The 20,050-nt window shown below is 50.1% G+C and overlaps 1 protein-coding gene across 3 annotated transcripts in view; it reads right to left on the reverse strand.

The window, feature by feature from the left end:
• Positions 1-20,050, reverse strand: part of SLC34A2 (solute carrier family 34 member 2) — an 80,231-nt gene that overhangs the window by 2,809 nt on the left and 57,372 nt on the right. For all 3 annotated transcript variants that reach the window (XM_045998050.1, XM_045998045.1, XM_045998049.1), the window contains 11 exons: positions 12,227-12,341; positions 11,991-12,125; positions 10,866-10,994; positions 9,292-9,435; positions 7,896-8,007; positions 5,365-5,560; positions 4,510-4,605; positions 3,970-4,090; positions 2,450-2,617; positions 932-1,048; positions 714-838 (listed from right to left, as the gene is read on the reverse strand). In XM_045998050.1, coding sequence (XP_045854006.1) covers positions 714-838; positions 932-1,048; positions 2,450-2,617; positions 3,970-4,090; positions 4,510-4,605; positions 5,365-5,560; positions 7,896-8,007; positions 9,292-9,435; positions 10,866-10,994; positions 11,991-12,125; positions 12,227-12,338 — 1,455 coding nt within the window. In that variant the 5' untranslated portion in view covers positions 12,339-12,341. The remainder of the gene's footprint in view (positions 1-713; positions 839-931; positions 1,049-2,449; positions 2,618-3,969; positions 4,091-4,509; positions 4,606-5,364; positions 5,561-7,895; positions 8,008-9,291; positions 9,436-10,865; positions 10,995-11,990; positions 12,126-12,226; positions 12,342-20,050) is intronic.

The following is a 20,050-nucleotide window of genomic DNA, read 5'->3' on the forward strand; positions in this document are numbered from 1 at the left end:
ACCACGTGGCTAAACCACATGAGATGGGCTGCAAGTCCAGAACACACACTTGGTTTCCAAGACTTAGTCTGAAAAAGAAGGTAAACACCTCACCAGCTTTTAAATCAATTACATGTTGAAAGGATAATGAGTTAAATCAGATACATTATTAAAACTCATCTCCCTGTTTTAGTTTTTTTAAAATGTGGCTACTGAAAATTTCCAATTACGTGGGTGGCTCAAATTTATACTCTACACTCAGATTTCTGTCCGGACAGTCTCATCAGATCCTTAGAATAATCCTAATGAGATAGAGCTCCTAGGTTTCTGATGACGGAACCGATACTCAAGGTCAGGTCACCTGGCTAAGGTCACTTAGCGTGGAAAGGCAGGACAAGAATGCCAATGCCAAAGGTTTTGTCCAAGTAATCGAGCTGATCCAAGCAGGTCCCCTTCATTCTAAGCCCAGAGCACAAGTGACCTCCCAGTGTCCAACCAGAGTTCCCCAAAAGGGGAGCAAGGAGATGGGTAGTGGTGTTTATGCCTCTTGAATACTCTTCCCACCACTACCAAGTAGTGGCCGCCCTGCCTGTTTAAACCACCACCAGGGATGGAAGCGGTCTTATGGTTTTGAACACAGAAAAACTTGGCTCTTGTTCAAAACCATCTGCTTGCAAGCCCACAAATGGTGCTTAGCGCCCCCAGAGCCCCCAGCCTGCACAGCCTTTCCTAACCTGCAGTGAGCTCCTCAGGGTATTGCCAGGGCTGGCCAAGGCAGCCAGAATGGCGGTGGTGGTGGTGCCGATGTTGGAGCCCAGCGTGAGCGGGTATGCCCTCTCGATGCTGATCACACCAATACCTGGTGGGAAGATACAAAAGCTAGAGTATCAGCCTCCGGGGGTGCTGGGAGATAATACTGGCAACAAGAAGGGGAAGCCAAGGAGAAACTCACCGATCAGTGGGGTCATAGCGGATGTGAACACGGAGCTGCTCTGCACGACGAAGGTCATGCCTGCCCCCACGAGGATGGCCAAGTAGCCGGTCACCCAGGCAAAGGGAAATGGAAAATCTAGGAGACAGAGGTAAAGAAAGCTGTCACAGGTTTTCTAAGGAGGCCTGGATTGGGGGCCCAGCTGGCATGGCCAGAGGACCTGGCAGGGGCGGGGGGGGGGGTAGGCATGGGCTGGGCCCGAAGGTCAGTTTGTATAGCAGCCTCCCCAATGCCACGGCTGGGAATTAACAAATGGGATTTTTAGAATCCTTTCACCTTGCATATTCAGATGGTGGAACCAAGAATGTATGTGTGTTATGAAGGCAAATACACACACACCAAAATTCCTATGTTGAAACCCTAACTCCCAGTGTGATTATATCAGGAAGTGGAGCCTTTGGGAGGTAATTAGTTCATGAGGGTGGAGTCCTTATGAATGGGTTAGTGCCCTTATAGAACAGAGATCTTGCTTTCTCTCTACTCACGCCATGGGAGGACACAGTGAGGAGGCGGCCATCTATAAATCAGGAAGTGAGACCTCACCAGAACCTGACAATGCTGGTACCAAGGCCCAGACTTCCCAGGCCTCAGGACTCTGAGAAATACGTTTCTGTTCAAGCTACTCAAACTAGGATAATTTGTTACAGTAGCAGAACTAAGACACCACCCAAATAACCACCTTCCTACCACAAAGCACTTGGAGCACTGGGACCTCTGTTCTTCTGCCTGGCCTGGTCTCCCAGTGCCATAGATCCTCCATCTTTGTGAAGGAGCATGGAGGCAGGATGGGCAGCTCGAAGTCCCATGTACAGAGCTCTCGGGACTGACCATATGGATCAGACCCTGCCCACACAGCAGGTGCCCAAAGTGACCCAGCTCAGCCACATGGCCTCCCTGGGACAACTCTGGGAAGCAGATATTCTTGGCCCCATTTCACTGTGGTTTCACGGGGAAGCGATGTCCTTGGCCTGGCAGTCTCTCATAGGCCAGGATGCCAAACTTATCAGCAGCTTCTCCTGGCCAGTGGGGCTGTGCTGGCTGCCTCGAGATGCTGACGTATTATCCACAATCACATTTTCTTCCCAGGAGTTGAAGGAAGTGGGGAACAGGGTGGACATCCATTACCCTTTTCCTAAGGGTTCCTGACAAACCCCAAAGCCCTGGGCATAGGGAAAACCTGCTGGAAGGAAGGCTTGTCTCACAGATCTCTGGATTTGAGCCTCCTCTTCCTTAGGACCTTTCGAACATGACAAAAGCTACTGCCTACTTCCCCAGACTCTACCCAAGACACCAAGGAAGATTTCAAGGGCAAATGGGATCTCAACTTCTTCAGTTTATCAGATCCAAGAGAGAAACTCCATGCAGAGGCCATTGCTAGATACAAATCTAAAGGAGTCCCCCCACACCAGGAGTAGCCATAGTGATGCCATGCCCTAGAGAGCCCAGAACTGGCAGGAGTTGGGGGGTGAGGGTACCTACCAGTGTTGAGAGTCTTCTTGATGACAACAGCCACCTGTCCCCGGAGCACAGAGCCCAGGAGCTTGACAATCATGATCAGGCAGCCGCAGAGGACCAGCAGGGAGACTAACAGCAGGATGGTGCCAACGACAAGGTCCGGGAGGTTGGAATTCACAAAGATGTGCCGGCCTGAAAAGACCATGGAAAGCCCTTGTTAGGAGGGCCATTTCCCTGTCCCCTGCCAAGGCCATCCCCCCCTGCCATGGTACTCATCCCCCCAACATCTTTCTGTATGACAGTAACAGAATCTTGATTGTTAGCTTGACCTATGGCAACCCATAACAAAGACCACACTTCCCAGCCACCTTCTACAGCGAGGTGTGACCCTGAGGCTCTGTTCTGGCCCAGTGGGAGCCTCATGAGGCCAGAACATGAGGTGAAATCTTTGTAGCCGCAGAGCTAGTCTGGGCATTCTTCTACCTCTAACTCCCACACAACGTTCTACTCATGAAACTGAGGATACTTACAATGGAGAGACTGAGGAGCAAAGTGGGGTAGGGTGGACAAGTCAGAGTAGGAGCTATTGCTAACTGGAAGCCCCCTTATTTTTTTTTAGAAATCCTGCATGGCCCCATGATTATATGGTTTTACTGATGGATGGCTAGCACCCAGAACACGGGAGGTGATGAACTCATGGACGCTGTGAGGTCAACCAACTTAAAATATTTGCTGCTCGGAATGAATGTGGATGGTGGGGAGAGGAGGAAGAGAAGCAGATACACACACATGGGTAAGATAAGGAATGATTAAGAATTAAAGATGTCCGGATGCCTGGGTGACAGTGGGTTAAAACCTCTGCCTTCAGCTCAGGTCGTGATCCCAGGATCCTGGGATCAAGCCCCGCATCGGGCTCTCTGCTCAGCAGGGAGCCTGTTTCCTCCTCTCTCTCTCTGCCTGCTTCTCTGCCTACTTATAATCTCTGTCAAATAAATAAATAAATCTTAAAAAAAAGAAGAATTAAAGATGTCTGGGCCAACATTCCTGGGGCAACAGTCTAGCTTCTTAAAGAATCAGAGCATCATGTAGGCTCACTGCCTTGATCAGGACTTTGGCTCCAGGGTCTTTGAACAGGGCCTACTGGGCAGCAGGGACTCATGACTTTAGGGTCAATGTATCCGTTCTGTTCCATGTGGGCCCCACATCTCCTACGAATCTGGTGGGTGCCTCCCTAGAGCACAGGGGATACCAATGCATCCCGAGGGAGGACTCCGGAATCTATTGCTGAGCTCTGGTGCATTATGGAACAGCCAGAGGAACTGGACCTGAAGTCCTAGTTCTGCCTCCTACTGTGGGAGCTTGGACCTGTCCTTGAGACTTAGTTCCCGCTGCTATGAAAGTGCATAGTTAGTGACTTGGAATAATGCTGGTGTTCAGTGAATCCTAGTGTACCTTCACTTACTGGGCTACAAACAGAGAAAGAACACTGTCAGCAGCCCCCAGCACCCATCCCCGTGGCTGACACTCAGCTGAGACCCACTCACACTTGGCAATGTTCTCCTTGGAGGTCACATTCTTGATAGTCCAGGTGTACAAACCATCTGACCAACAAAGGGAAGGCGAGGTGCAGTTCTCAGGCGAAGGGACAGTGACATTCATTTGAGTCTGAATGACAAACATTGAGAAATGGTATGTATAGTCCACACTACTCACTTTTGATGGGGACTAGCAGGCAATGTGGCAAGTGGGAGGGAGACACACGTCAGGGTGTGTGTGTATACGTGTGATGCACTGTTTCCATGGGTCCCTCCATCAATGGGAACACAGGTGGCAAAAGGTAAGCCAGGAGACATGAAAGTTACAAGCCAGGAATAATGTATCTGCAGTGTGGGGTATGGCAGAATGGGCTGGGTCTGTCCTACTGCATTGCCTGTCTATCCAGCATTCAAAAACTTGTTTCCTTAAGGATTCTCACAGGCCAATTTTTACTTCCTCTTACCTCTAATTTGCCCACACTGCATTAAGTTTTGCCTAAAGCGCAGGTTCAAGAGTTTGCCCACCCAACAATATTCTTAGAAACTCACCACGTTGGTCAAAGTTTTGCACCAAATCTTGATCAGACTCTTGTTTTGGGCGGCTTCATCATTCATTGCGATTTCGCTGATAACCGTCTTATCCAGCTGAGGAAGACAACAGGCGGGAGACAGTCAGAACATCCTCAGCACTGGGGAGGGACCCACATGGAGAAGGTTCTATTAAAGGGGCTTCAACAACATAAGCCCAACTGAGCCCCTGCCGGAGTATGTCGGACTCACTCCACCTGCACCCCCAGGATGGAGCACTGCACCTGGGCAGTAGCAGGTGTTCAACAAAGGAATGATTGTATCAACAGGCTGGCAGCTGGGAAACATACAACAGAAGGTCATTGGATGACAGCAAAACCCAGAAGGTAAGAGTTGTGAGGGGCAAGGTCAAAACTGACCCGTTTTCCAAGGCAACAATCACAAAAATTTTTTTTAAATTTATTTTAGTAATATTTCAATGACCCTAGGGAGCAGAGGGGCGAGATGGAAGGGAAGGACAGCAACCTTTCTCTTGGGATAGGAGCAGGATAATACTTTTCCCGTGAGCCCATAAGTGCTGAAGTCAGTAGGGGGACTAAAATGGCCCTGTGTCCAATGGAGTCTTTTGAGTTTCGAGAAGCGTTTGTCACATGTTCCCACCCCAATAAAGATGACACATGTTGGAAGTCAAGGAAAACAAAAAGACCAGTTACGATACCCAATGTCCCCAGAGTCTCGCCTCCCATGGCCTTTTTCAGAGGCATTATAGACCCTCATCCTTCTCCACTATCCCTGCCCAGTTAGGAGAGGAGGGGAGTTAGGGGGAAGGGGGCAAGTTAGCTCCTTCCTTTCCCTCTCTGAAGGAAGCTGGGTTACCTGGATTATGAGCTTGGTGAAGGGGTCTGTGATGACTTTCAGAAGTGCCGGGGCATCTTCTCCGTTCTTGAAATTAAAGGTCTCCACCATGAGGTCGGTCAGGGTCTCCAGGTAATGGGTGGCCGCCTCCAGGGGCAAGAGCACCAACACGGATAGCCAATTGAAGAAGTCATGGACAGTAGCTCCTGCAAAAGCCCTATAAGAATCCCATCCCATGCCAACAGTTGGATTAGTCAACAAGCAAGTGGGTACCAGGCTAGGCAGGTCATGGATGGCATTATCTGCCAATGGGGTGGGGGCGTCCCCTCTCTGTCTACATTCACATTCTCACAGCAGTTCCCAAGTGGTTGATATCAATATCCCCATTTGGCAGATGAGGAAACTGAGGGCCAGCAAGCATAGGGGAATAGATGACCACTGCCTGGGTGCTGGGTCCAGGACCCCTGGACTCTCACTGCCCAGCAGAGGCTTCCCCACCAAGCCAGACAGCACTCAATTCTCTCTGCGGGGGGTGGAAGAAGGGCGTAGACAGGTTATGGCCATAACAAGGAGCTCCGTGATTCATCCAGACCACTTCTGAATCATGCCCATTGAAGACAATCTTCCTTTGGAAAGCTGGGGGCCGGTGGTATGGCAGTGACCAAAGCCATCAACTGAATTCTTAACTTTGTTAAAATCTTGAGACTCTGATGAACCGTTTGAATGGCCCGCACAGAAAACAGGTCAATATACACTAAAATTTTATCTGAGAAGGTTTGCATGGTCCCCTGAATTCCATCCTATCTCCAGACTAAGAAGTGAGATGTTTTTCCTCAATAAAAAGTTTTCCTTTAAAAAGTATCTGCATGTTGGGGCACCTGGGTGGCTCAGTTGGTTAAACACGTGCCTTTGGCTCAGGTCATGACCCCAGGGTCCTGGGATCAGATCAAGCCCCACAGATGGGCCCCTTAGATTGGACAGAGCTCATGGATCTGGGCAGGGAGCCTGCTTCTCCCTCTCCCTCTGCCCTCTTCCCACCCTCACCCCCCACTTATGCTCTCTCTCTCAAATAAGTAAAATTAAAAAAAAAAACACATCTGCATGTGCAAAAAAACCACCCCAAACCAAAAAAAGGACTTGAACAGACAGAAGCTAATAAACCTGTGTGGGAAATGCTTAACTTCACTAGTAGTAAAATTTATTTACATTTATTTACTTGTAAGTACAAATCTTTACCTTCCATATCAGTTAATATTTTAAAAAAGTAACTTATTCTTCCAAGAGAAGGTGATTTAAGACATCTTCATAAAGTGATGCAAATATTTCTTAGTTGTTTGGCAAAATGTTTTTAAGAGCCTTATAGGGGTCGGATATAGTCGTTACTTTTCTGAAAACCCACGAGGTGTTCCAAACCACCAGGAAAGAGTGATGCACGTCTCCAAAGACATTACTGAAAGCAATCTATTAAAATAATCCAAACAAGGGCTAGGCTAGTTCAATTTTATTCCTATGTGCAGCCACTTTCATAGATCATGTTTATATTTAGCAAGTTTATATTTCACATGTAGCAGTGAAGAGCCCAGAATCTGGAAGAAAACCTAGACTGAGTCCCAGCCATGCCCCTTAGGGAAGTTATTTAACCTCTTTGTGTTTCTATATTAATGAAATGGGGCAAAGAAAAGTCTATTCAGCTTCTTGAGAAGATCAAATTAACAGCCAGCCCTGGACAACGTTGTATCCGTTCTCGAGGCCCTTGGGACATTTCATCAGGAATCAAAGAAAGTTAGCCATGTCTAAGCAGAAATGAGCAGCTCCGAGAACCTCTGCCACCTGCCAGTTCACCAGCTGATGAGGGATGACATCTGCTGACGACCCAGCCAGCCTGCTTACTGCTGTCTGCCCGACCTGTGTGGAGATTGCGTCACGTAGACAAAGTACTTCTGTTTTAGAAACTTCTGGAAAAAGCCCATCTGTCAGAAGGCAGGCTGAGAATGTGCTTCATTTTCCCATTAACCTTTCAGAAGGAAGGGGTACCCTCTGCCTGTTTCAACCCGCCCCGTTTCCCGATCTTCTGCACCCACAAAAACTACATTTTGCCTTTTATTGGCATGCAGATAAAGTACAAAGGGAAGGTGGCAGGGGTTGAGCTCAGCCAAAAGAGGAAGCTTTAGGAGGTTATAATTATTTCTGACTCAGCGGGATAGTAAATCCTATCCTAACTGGCCTTGTTTTAACTACACCACATGGCAGGGAAGCTTCTAGCTGGGGCTTGCCTTTAGGGAGCTCTCGAATGCATGCCAAGTACCTGGCTAAGCATTTACCTGTAGGACTGGGTTTAGTCCTTTGGACAACAAAGGTGATAGCCAGTGATCCTGGCGATGCTGACCACGGAGCTGAGTTTCATCAGCTGGTAAGTATGTGATCCCAACCCCCAGCTGCACTCCACTATGGCTACTTCTAGGAGCTCTAGCAATGACCAGCATATTTGCATTGGCTGATTGAAGGTAGTTATGAGGACCTGGCCCAGAAAAAGCTGATTCTGAGCCTCCTACCTTCTGAACTCATCCCGGTCTCCCGCCTGCATGAGCGCCACAATGGTGTTGGTGATTGAGGTCCCAATGTTGGCCCCCATGATAATGGGGATGGCCGCACGCACACTCAGCACTGGAAAACGGGAGAGAGAAGGTTAGGGAGTTAGCAAGCTTAGAAAAGCAGTCTGGCCACATTCCCAATGTGGCCCAAGGCACACAGTCAAGCTGGTAATTGCCAAAGCAGCCTTTCCTCATGATTTGGGGGTCAGCACCAGGCTACAAATCTGATGCAAGCTGGGATGGCTCACAGAAATGTGCACATGTACCCCCAAAATTTCTAGCACATAATTTCAGGGACTCTGCAGACTCCACAAAGAAGCCCTTCTGTGGAGCCCAGTTTACAAGTGCCTTTCTCAATTTCTCTATCCTCCCTATTACAGATGCAAGGCCAGTTCAGGTGAGAACAGGAAACAATGTTTAAGGACTTGTGTATTTATTATGGGAAATTTCTTTTTCTAAGACAATTTAGTACACTACCACAATGTTCTAACATATGAAAGCAAAGCTATGTATTTTTAAGATTTTTATATATTTATTTTAGAGATAGCATGAGCCAGGGAAGGAGCAGAGAGAAAGAGGGACCAGCAGACTCTGCACTGAGCACAGAGCCCAACACGGGGCTCAATCCCACCACCTGAGACCGTGACCTGAGCTGAAATCAAGAGTCAGACGCTTAACTGGGGCACCCAGGTGCCCAAAGGTAAAATTATTTTGAAGAATAACTTTTTTCTGAGTTAGCCCAGAAAAGTTCTAGTTAATTTTGCTAAAAATGCTGGTTTGGGCTGAAAATTAGCCGGTTCAAATTGCCACCCACCCAAGACTCTGTCCCAGCTTAGCCAGAGAAAACGATCAGCAGGTTCAAGTTTGGAATGCCGGCTTCCCAAGCTCAGTGGTCCCCAAGCCAACGTGTGATGGGATTACATGTCTTTCTTCTTAGCACAGAGCAGTGATGGAAATGTTCCTCATCTACATGGCCCAATATGGCAGCCACTGGCCACATGTGACTATGGAGCCCCTAAAACATGGCTAGTACAACCCAGCAACTAATTTTTATATTTAAAGTAACTTAAGCTTAAATAAAATCAAATGACCATATGTGGCTAGTGGCTGCTGGACTGGACAACACAGTTCCAGAGAATTCAGAGCCGAGTCTTCAAGCCTCCGGGACTCTATTTTCAGACCCAGCCACAGGGATGGAAACAAGAGGCTGCCCAGGATAAGGCAGGACATGTCATAGTTGTGCAAGAAAGGAAGACACCAGTGACTGGCCTGGGTGTATTCAGAGCAAATTCCAGGCTCCCCAGCGGGACAGGGAAATGCCTGCAGTGCGTCTGGGCCCACAGGTGCTTGGACTCACGTGAGGAGGCCACCATGCTGACGACGATGGACGAGGAGGTGCTGGAGCTCTGCACCAGGACGGTCACCAGCACACCAATCACCATCCCAGCCACGGGGTTGGACATAATGGAGTTATTGCTGAAGAACTGTCCAGCCACCTTTCCTGAAGAAAACAAGTGCACGGCTTGGAATGTTAGGTGGGCACTGGGTATACTGTAGTCTCTAGACACAGCCAGTGGGCTGGGTGGGGGGTGGGAAGGTGAGGTCAGCCTCCAGCCCAGCTGGTACCTCCGGACTCTTACTTCCATGGGCCTTTCCCAGTGCTGCCCTGGCACCACGTCTCCCCTCTGAGACAGAGCTCCCGGTAAACCCCCACCACCCTTGTTCCTCGTATCCCTTCACCCTGTAGCCTCCCACACTTCTGCCATTCCTTCCCACAGCAAGCCCTCCTCCAGCCTTCTCTGGTCACCAACCGCCTCGACTCTACTTGGCCCAGTGCATGTCAGTGAGTCTCCTGATGCCCTAATTCCCCGTTCAGATTTATCTCCCAGGAATGGATATTCTCATTCTTCTCTGTCCACCTTATCCAGCCCCCATTCTCCAGCCCCAGCCTAGCCCGAGATGCCCAAGACCACCAATCCATTCCCCAACCCATTTATGGAAGACCAAGGCCCAGAGGGTGGAGGCCACTTGTTAGGTACTCAGAGTGAAACGCCTTGCTGATGCTGCTTTGGACCAGGGACTTGGCAGTGGTATCCAGGAGGCTGGTCGGCCCCTCATCCATCCCCACAAGTGCCCTCTTCCTCAGTTTTCACAGGTAAAAAGATGAGTTCCCCAAAAAGGCACCATGGAGTATAGAAATCCATGGTCTTCCATGTCACTGGGATCTGAGTTTGGAACCCACTACACCAGCTCTAGGCTGTGAAATGAAGGTCTGGGCAGCATGACTTCTTTCGGCCTCAGATGCTCCTCATCAATGAAAAGAGCTTTGGGAAGGAGAGTGCAGGACCCCAGATGGCATTCCAAGTGCCGGTTATTTGTGTCATCCCTATTGGGGGAACACAGGGGACCAAGCCCATGCCAATCACACTCCTGGGTCCCCCTCACTGCACAGCCACACTCAGTCCTGGAAGATGTTTTGATAACTGCAAGGATACAGATCCACCAACCCTGGGACCCTTGTTCTTCTCCAGCTAAGGCCCAGCCCTGATTTTCCCCAGTTGCTTTAGCTGGAGCACACTCCTAGCTAATCATCTCTTCAGGTGGGAGGCCCAAGACAGCAGGGATCCCAGAGATAAGTCCCTCTGTCAGACAGCTTCCTGTCCAGGGTCAGTGGACAAACACAGGAGGCAGACAGCTTGGAACTGGCTCCAGCCCTGGCTGCTGACCTAAGCGACATCAGCCAACAGTCACAGCCCCTTTACAGACATCAGTTTTCTCTTCTGTAAAATAGGGGCATGACTTCACAAGATGTCAGGTGACTTACTGCCCTAAAACAGGCTGAGAGGCTACAGCTGGAGAGGGCTTGCTGCATTGTGACCATGTGAACCCCCAAATCCCCTCGCCCTAGATCTTTGTCCCTTCCATCCATACCTCCAACCAGCTGGAAGGCACTGCTGAGGACATCCAAGGAGCACACAAAGAAGTAGAGAAATCCCAGAAGCAAAATAAATTTTCCAATTCCTTGGAAGACACAGAGAATCTTCCCTTTGGTGTCTCTCTCTGGGGTAAGGGGAAAGGGATAAAGTCTGTTAGTGCCCAAAACTCAGAAATTTGGCAGTGAGCTCAGAGGTCCCCCCTTCTCCCTTCTACACCTCCCCTCCAGGTGGCTATAATCAAGGCCTAGAGATGGGACACAGCCATAACTGCAGTTTTCAAAGCAATCACCACTATAGTCCATTTAGTTGAAGCCCGTGGTGAGGTGTCTCTAAAGGATCAGCTTTGGAGAGGAGGGGTCCTACGGGGTCTGGGGCACTGATAGGCAAGCCAGACTCCATGCTTGGCTGAACCAGTGCTGCTGAGCAGGGCAGTTAAGGGCACTTGGCACCTGCTAAGTGTGGGGTCAGAGATAATGACTCTCCTAAGCACGTTCAGAACAGCACAGGATACTTTCTAGAACGTGGCCATGAGGTAGCAATCACAGGCTCCACTTGGGGAGGGTTGGGGTGTGCACACATCCTGGAATGCTATGTCCTTGAATGCTATTTTCTCTGATCCTTCTTACAGCGGTTCTCACCTCCTCTCTCCCAGCTGTCTGAGCTGCAGACAGACCCCACACCCTGTACCCGGGAAAGAAATGCAGCATTTGCCTGCATACCAGCCATGCTGGTTGTATAGTCTATCTTCTGCAAGCCTTCCTTGATGCCCACATTTAGGTGGGGAGACTCCCCCCATCCAGAAGCTCTCAGTGAGGAACCCCATCTGTTCACTGCTGCATCCCGAGCACAGCTCCTGGGAGCCAGTCAGACCACAGTGGATCATGGGGAGCAGCACAGTGTCTAGTGTTCCAGCACTGGGATCTCGCTGAATGAGGGAGAACAAAAGGCCCCCCAGTCCTCACACTGTGCTTGGACTTGAAGCCTCCAAGACTGCCAGGAGGTATCCCTAAGCCAGGACCTTTGTTTGAAGGGCATCAGAGCAAGGGCAAGAAAAGGACAACACAAAGGACACGACACGGTGGACACCTCACTGATGGGGGTTCCTCCTGCCTACTTTTACCTGACCACTTGATCCCAGTGTCCCGAAGCTCAGGCAGGTCCCAGGGGTCTGCCACCTCGGTGGGCTCCTCTATAAGTGCCACAGTGGAATTGGATGGCAGAAGTTCAATCTTGGTCACAGGGATCTCTGTGTCATCTATCCAAACAAGAAACAGAGGCCATGAGAATACGGGTCAGACCAGAGTCTCCGGAGGTCCTCACAGGAGGCCAGGCTGGGGCAGAATGGGCAACACTTACTTTTGTTGGTCTCCTTGCCTTTCCCAGGTGTGGTGGGTTGCTGAGTGGTGGCCCCTTCCAGGTATTTATTGGGGTTGGGCTGGGCATTTTCCAGCTCGGGCCAAGGAGCCATGGTCTGTGGACAGAAAACAGAGCTTATAGACGCAGCCACTAAAAGGCGTCACTCTCAGGTGCTGTGTCAGAAAGAACCAGTAGCTGCAGAGATTTGGAAGAAATGAAGGGTGTCGTGCTAGGACACCTTCCAAGTGTGGGCTCTTGAACACCCTATTTCCACCTCTGGGTCTCCCTCACCTGCTCGCCTTGGCTGTCGCTACATCAGACCCCGTCTTAATGTTTTTCCATTCTAGCCTCAAGTCAGCTGAACTTTCTCTCACTTCCCTCTCTCGACGTCTGTCTTGACTCTCCTTCACTCAGCAAGGGGATGCAAACCTATTCATCTTCAACTCATGGAACACCAAGTCTTCAAGCCCTACAATGGGTCCCTCATCTGCTTTTTATTTCTAAACTACAGGTCTGCACCGAACCTCATCCAGGGGACATAATGTATGTGTAGATCCTCATATACGTTCTACCTGCCTGACCCACCACCGGGTCTTCTGTGAGCAGCGTGACCTGCCGGAGCTGGTTTCCAATGGTGCCACTTATCAGTGGGTGTGTTTAGGAATATCCTTTCATATCCCTGAGCATAAAGACATACACATCTCCCATCTATAAAATGTGGATAGTTCTTCATACTTTGCAGGGTTATGAGATTAATGGTGATACCTAGAAAGTGCCTGGCATCAGGCAGGCAATTAGGACTATGCGATGCGGCTGGATTAATGACCCTTTGTCAGAACCACATTCCTTCCAACGTTTGATAGAGATTTCCTCATAACCCATTTTCTCAACAAAGCCTTTCTTGCTTACACAGACAGGAAGTGTGGCTCGTGACACACTTGGAAGTCCACTCCTTGTGGTCCTTGTCCTTTGACACACGTTAGACAAGGGCAGGACAAAGGACTGGAACAAACAATTCACAGAAGAGGAAGTACAGGTGACTAAAATACTACAAAATAAGAATCTGGCCTCATTAACAACCCAAGATATGCAAAATGGAACAGGGAGTTAAGTTTCGACCATCAGATCAGCAGAAAATTATTTCTTAGGTATACTATGCTATGCTAGAGAAGATGCAGTGAGAGGAGCACCAGTACAGAATCCTTTATTTTTTTTTTAATACATCTCTAACCTAGTCATTTCACTTCTAGGAATTAAGAATCTAGGAACATTTTCTCCCAGAAAATACAAAATACCTCCCTGTTCTGATCACTTCTTTGAAGAGACGTTCCCAGAATCTGGGTCGGACTCCTTGCCTATTTTTCTTAGATGGATCTACTTCCTGCCTACCAAAATGTAAGCTCTACCCCTCAAATAGAGGCTCTGTCTAGATCCTCACTGTATCCTGGGGGTCTGAAGCTCTTGCCTGGCACATCGGCAAGACCCAATAAATGGGGATTGACTGAATGAACAGGATGCAGACCGAAAAGATGTTGCCACACTGTCAAAAGAGATGAAAAGTAAAAATAGGGAAATTGTATTAACCACAGTCGATCTGTGAGGCCTAACAGCATGCCACTGAAAAGGTGATAAAGAGCCAGAAGAAGATAAAAAGAAAAAGTCCAGGAAACACCTTAGCTAAATTGTGAATAAAAGGTACTTCTTTGTCCTACTCACACCATGTTCTCATAGGCTCTGGGACGGCTGCACAGGATTCAGAGTGGGTGATGGGATTGTGGGGGACTTATTCTTCTTCTGTATGAAATTATCAAATTCTCGTAAGAGATGTCGCCCAACCCCAGACCCACAAGGTACGATGGTTCGGGGATACCCATGGTGGCACTCTTCTTCATCCTGGTAAAGCCAAGACCTCAGCTGATTCTGGGTGTCCCCATCAGGAGGGGGTTTCATCCGCGTAGGGCATTTCGACTTTCCCCGCGAACTGCAGGACACGACATGTTCTTCCACGATCACAAGGAAGAACGTCTTGCAGGCACCGGCTTCCATGAATACACAACCAGGCCTTTCATTTCAACTTAACGAGCATCCAGCACAGGGCCTGGCACACAACTGGCCTGACATGCTTTCCACATAGGACGTTGGGACCTGCCTGGCCGGCAGGAGAGCCTGTACTGACCGGGCCTGGCTGTGCTCAACCTAGCAGCCACCCATTCAGGGAGTTATTGTTCTCCCATTAGACAGATGAAGAAACTGGGGGTCAAGGAGGCTAGGTAACTTATCCAAGGACCCAGGGTGTAGAGCTGTGAGCTCGGGTCAGTTTGAATCCCTAGCCTTTTCTGGCAGCCGCTCCTGGGCTGGGCGTTCTCTGCAGGCCACTCAATTGGTTTCTAGGCTAGACATTGCTTCAAACGTCTGGCCTTCTGGAGTTGCTGTGCCTGCCCCAGGTTTGACTCCTTCCTCCGGCTCAATGAAATTCCTTCTTACAGCTGACCATCAAAGGTGGGGCAAACCCTGCTGTTCTTGAGGCCTGCTAGGGTGGGGCAGGGGATGAGCCTCCTGGAGTGTGCTGGAAGGTGGCTACGAGGCTGGGGCCCCCGCATGAGAGGTGGGAGCTGGGTGGCTTGGGAGGAGAACCAAGGCTGGCTGGAGAGAGCTCTAAGCTCAGCTCAAGTCCACTCTGCAGGTGAACTGGCTCAGGTTTGAAATAGCACAGAGATAAGAAAAGACAGAGCCAGGTCCCCATGCTTAGTGGAGTGCAGCTAAGGGGTCTGCCTCTGTGACTCTCCAAACACAGGGATCCTTAGCCCCAGGGTTTTGGGGAAAGACGCACTCTTGGTGCTCTCTTCATTTCAGTCAGGCGCTAGGCTGGGGACTTTACACAGCGCAGATGTTCTGAATCCCATGCCAGCTCTGCCCCAGATTTTAAGGCAGTCACTCAACTGCTCCATGCCTCAGTTTCCCCTATGCAGAATGGGGCTTATAACAGTCCATAACCCACTGGGTTATTAGACAGCTTCAATGAATTAATTTCTGCAAAGTGCTTGGGACAGTAACCTGTCTGATCAAGTGGTTAAGGTTCCTCCTCCCAGTACCCCTGAGAGGGGTTAGTGTTATTCCCATTTTACAGATGAGAAAACCAAAGCACTCAGAGGGGTAGAGCCACTTGGCCCAGGTCCACAGCATGATTTGAGAGGGTCTGACTCCAGAGTTGGTCCTGCCTCTCAGCTCCAAGTCTGGAAAGCTCCTGGAAGGAATGAGTCATGCAATAATGGCACCAAACGTGCACTGTATCTGATTAACACCTCATTACCAGGCTCATCGGAAGATGCCTCAATGCTCAGGCGGTAGAAGTCAGCACCCCACTTCCACATACAGAGCCCAGGGAGGAAGCAACAGCTCCGTGGACTGGGTCTCAAAGCACCTGCCTCTCCAGGTTTTGGCACAAAAGCATTCACCTGCATCAAACTTCAGCCACCTTGGGGCCCCTTGGAGCTTTCCCCTTCAGGACTTCCCCATCACCCCCACATTGTTTGCCATCCCTGCTATCACACCTTCCAGAACTGCAAGGTCATCTCTGCCAGCCCCCGCACCCAGCCAGCACCAGGACCTGCTGACTTGAGCTGGGAACATCACAGCTTGTGGTCTCTGGCTCCCGGGGCCACCCCACAAGGCTGGGCCCCAGTGCCAACCAACACACGGCAGCCTGTTTAACTGGTTTGGGCCCCGGTGCCTCCCGGGGGTTAACTTTCCCAGCACCCAGCTGTAATTGCACAGGGACTCCCCATTTCTTTACTGCCCGCTGCTCCCTAAATGATCCCCTCCCCAGGTCACACTGGCCTCAGTTTGGGGCCCTGAGTCCTCTCTGTAGGGTGCCATCCTCTGCTCTTGCCTGGGGAGCACCCCTCTTCAGAAGGTCCTCCCCCTATCTTTCAGTCCAAGCCCTCCCTCCACACCCGCCTGAGTCCCACCGGCTCCTCTGACCACCCCCATGTGTCAGGCAGCACTGCCTGTGTGACTCATAGGGCTTCCTGCCACACACAGAGTCATTGATTTCTAATAACAACTACTGTTTAACGAGCTCCAGCGAGGTGCCAGGTGCTGTGCTGGGCCATGACACGTATTATCTCCTGCAATCTTTATGCGAGAAAGGGGTCATGCTCATCCCCACTTGCAAACAGGAAAACCGGGAGCGTAAAAAGAGATTATGCCACTTGACCGAAGTCACCCAGCAGGGGAGGGACAGTTTTTCAACAGTCAGTGAGGCTGGGGCCCTGATTTACAATATCCTTGGCCATACTGTAAAGGTATTTTCCCGGAGTGCGGTTTTACTCCCGTAACTTGGGGGTGGGGAGGCTGAAGAGTGTGCCTGGTGGGTGACTTACACTGGACACAGGATATTTACATGGAGCCCGTGCTCAGCCTGGGCGCTCCTGACATTCGGGGCCGATGATGCTTTGCTGTGCCAGTTGTTTTGTGTTACCGTAGGAGAGGCAGCGTTCCTGGTCTCTCTTCTCGACATACCTCTCCCCCTTGGTTTCGACAACCCAAAAGATCTCCAGACATTGGCCAATGTCCCTTGGGGACTGAGAATAACTGGTCTAGAGCTTCAGACTGCATCCCAGCTACCTGGTTTCAAGTCTCAGCGATGCCATTTGCTTGTGACTCTGGGCTAGTTCCTTCGCTTCTGTTTCCCTACATGTCAAATTAGGATACATGACCAATGAAGGATTGTTATGCTTAAGGGTGTTATGTATTAAACGTTCTCAGAATAGTGTTTGACACCTTGTTCAACCTTCTGTGGTTTTCAGCTATTGCAGTAAAATAATCAGGGACATTGGAATATAGAGGACAAGACTTCTCTGAATTCAAAATTAAAAAGACGGGATACAAAGCACTGCTTTGAGCTTGCAAGGGGCGACTCTGAACTACTCACAGATCTGCTAGGGGTTCCTATATACTTGGCTTATTCTGCTCCAGGGTAGCTTGAAGGAAGAATTTGAAAACCTACTATGACCTTCTACAACCTCTCCTTTTATAATCTTAATTCACTCTAGAATCATACTCCTATATCTTTGCACATCCCTACAGCCTTCTCAACTGCTGTTTAACTTTGAGGGCAAGACCCATATGTTAATGCTTTTTCTCCCAGTGCTCAGTAGACTACACATCACCGTGCTGCTCATATTTGGGAATGGAGGAGTCCGCATTCAGGGTTTGCTGAAGGGAGGCACCAGGTCCCTGACTGGGAAACACATCAAGCCTGCAGTTTATCCCCCACCATAAGCTGGGTTGGATGAGATCTGCTGGATGGAAGCCCTGCACCAAGAAATTGGGCCCTGAACGTCACGGCAGCCCCACTTGGGAAACTCTCATCCCCACTTAGGTCAGAGGGGTGGCTATTTGCCCATTTAAATTGTGTTTTCAGGGACTGGATTTCTGAGTGGTCACCAAGTATCCAGCAAATACAGAAACAGACACTTCGCCCAGTCCAATGTCCAGGGCGCTTAGAGCACGGTGAGCAGTGGGTTAAGTAGACCCCCACTTGGCGCTGGTGCAGAGGAACAGGACCTGCCGGCAAGGGCTCCCACCCACTGACGGGCCTCGAATACCAACTTACTCTGTGAGGACTTTGCTGGCCTCATTCACCTCCAGGCCCTCGTTTTACTCTTAGCCAGTACCACCGGAAGGCAAAAAAACCTTCTATGATCGTCTCCACGCCTCCTTCTTAGAATTCTTGTCTTCTCTACTGCGACCACTCTTCTCAGCAGCATGGGCACACAGGTCACCTCCCCTTCCCAGGCAGCAAAACCCCCAGCTCTTGTGCGTGCGGGCGGACCCGGCGGTTCTGGAGGAAAGGGAGGCCTTGGAACCAACTGCCTATGATGGACCCTGAGGCGGCTGCCCCCGGAGCTGCCAGGTCTGCTGCCAGGATAGCGCCCAGCACACAGCACCAAGACAGCACCCCGCAGTGGGTGAGGACCAGGTCTGCGGAGTGCTGCCATGGTGTGGGACCCTGAACCTCTCTAAGCCTCAGTTTCAACATCTCCAAAATGTGGACAATCTCATTTCCCTCCCTGAGCTGTTGCAGGATTGACTGATTAATGGGCCTGCATGAGGCCCTGAGCAGAGTGCCTTGCAGAGTAAGACCGGAGCACTCTGTGGAATGAACTGCATCTTGGACAAGGCACAGCCCAAATGCCACTGGGCCCTAGACCATAAGCTCGGACTCTCAGGGCTCAGCACAGCAGCGAACCCTCTGTTAATATCTGTCCAATAAAGGAACCTAAAGCACAAGAGAAAGGCACTAACATTGTTTTGTGATGGGGGAGTGTCCTATGTGACCCGCGACCTCATTAAATTTTACAATAACCAAGTTCTTTCCAGCTTACAGAAAGACTGAGGCACAGAGAAATTTAAAAAGTCCCACGGCTACCTGCAGATGGGTCAGGACTGGAACACAGGAATGCCGGTTCCCAAGCGGGGGCCCCTTTCCACAGACCTCTCAGCCAGTGGCTGAGACAGAGTGATGAGGAATCCTCTGGGCTCCCTCCAAGCCACGTGCCACCAAGCTCCAGGCTCCAGGGACTTGCGGGAGAGCTGGCTGGTATCGTCCCCCTGCAGGGGTCCCTCCTGCTTAATCCTTTAGAGGGCCAGAGATGCCAGCCAAGAATGACGGAATGACAGGCTGCTTGCTGTTCCCACAAAGGCTTCTGGCCTAACGGAGACCTGGATTCAGCAGAGGCCAAACCTTTTTAAGAGTCTCAGCTAAGCAGGAAAAGGTGACAGTGAGTGAGCAGGACAGAGGCCCCAAACTGAATCTCAGGCCACTCTCCCAGTGGGGAGCAGGGTACCAGACACTGGCCTGTCTGGAATCTGCTTCTCTAGGAAGGGGCTGTGAGCAGCTGCTTGGGTCTTTGGCACCTTTGAGCCCCCCCCCCCAAGTTTCTCTCCCCAGGGTATCCTCTGATCTAGCTGTTCCCTCGCCCTACATTCCCAAGGGCACACTCCAGCACTCTCTTGCTACCTGCCAGAAAAATCAGAGAAGCATCAAGTCATCCACTTTGTCTGTTTGGTACTAATACCCATAAAGATTTTTTGATTGTTTGTTTTAACCCCTAGGCATGAGGCTGGTGGGTCTGAGCACATACCTACTCTCTTGCTCCCCACTACTCATCCCTACAACTGCATTGGCTTGTGCAGAATAACCCTTTCGGCTGGACTTCCCACATCCACATGTGTACCACCTGCCAAGAGGAACTCCTCAGGCCAAGGAGAGGACACTTCTCAGACCTGGGGAGCAGGAAAATGTAGGGCACCTGGCAGTCACCCAACCCCTCCACTAGGCATTGTTCTGTACTCAGAACAGCAGCCGCCATCCCAAGGGGGAGGGGGAAGAGGCAGGGCAGCGTCCTGCAGAGAGAGGAGAGACAGGCCCCCTGTCTCCTCCCAGGCAGTGGCCTCCAGCACCGCAGGGAGCACCCCACGGCAAACTAACCCGTCCCAGCAAGTCCCAGCAAACTAACCCGTCCCATCTGACATGCACTTCACTTCTGCAAATTTACTTCTAAGCACTTGTACTTTCATGCTAATTCTACCTAGGAAGAAAAACCAAGACACAAAGAAATTAACTGCTTCATGTTGTACAGACTTACACCCTCGGGAACAATTCAAACTAAGGTAGTCTTGAGTCCAATGTTCAATACGCTTCAGAAATCCTTTCAGACGTTGAAAGAATGATCTAGACTTCAAAAATTCCCAAAAGGGCAATGGCTACTTTTTTTTTTTCAGCTTCCTTCAGCCATCACAAGGCAAAATAATCCCAAA

The sequence above is a fragment of the Meles meles genome, chromosome 2 (assembly GCF_922984935.1).
Source record: "Meles meles chromosome 2, mMelMel3.1 paternal haplotype, whole genome shotgun sequence".
In the NCBI taxonomy this organism is placed as follows: Eukaryota; Metazoa; Chordata; class Mammalia; order Carnivora; family Mustelidae; genus Meles; species Meles meles.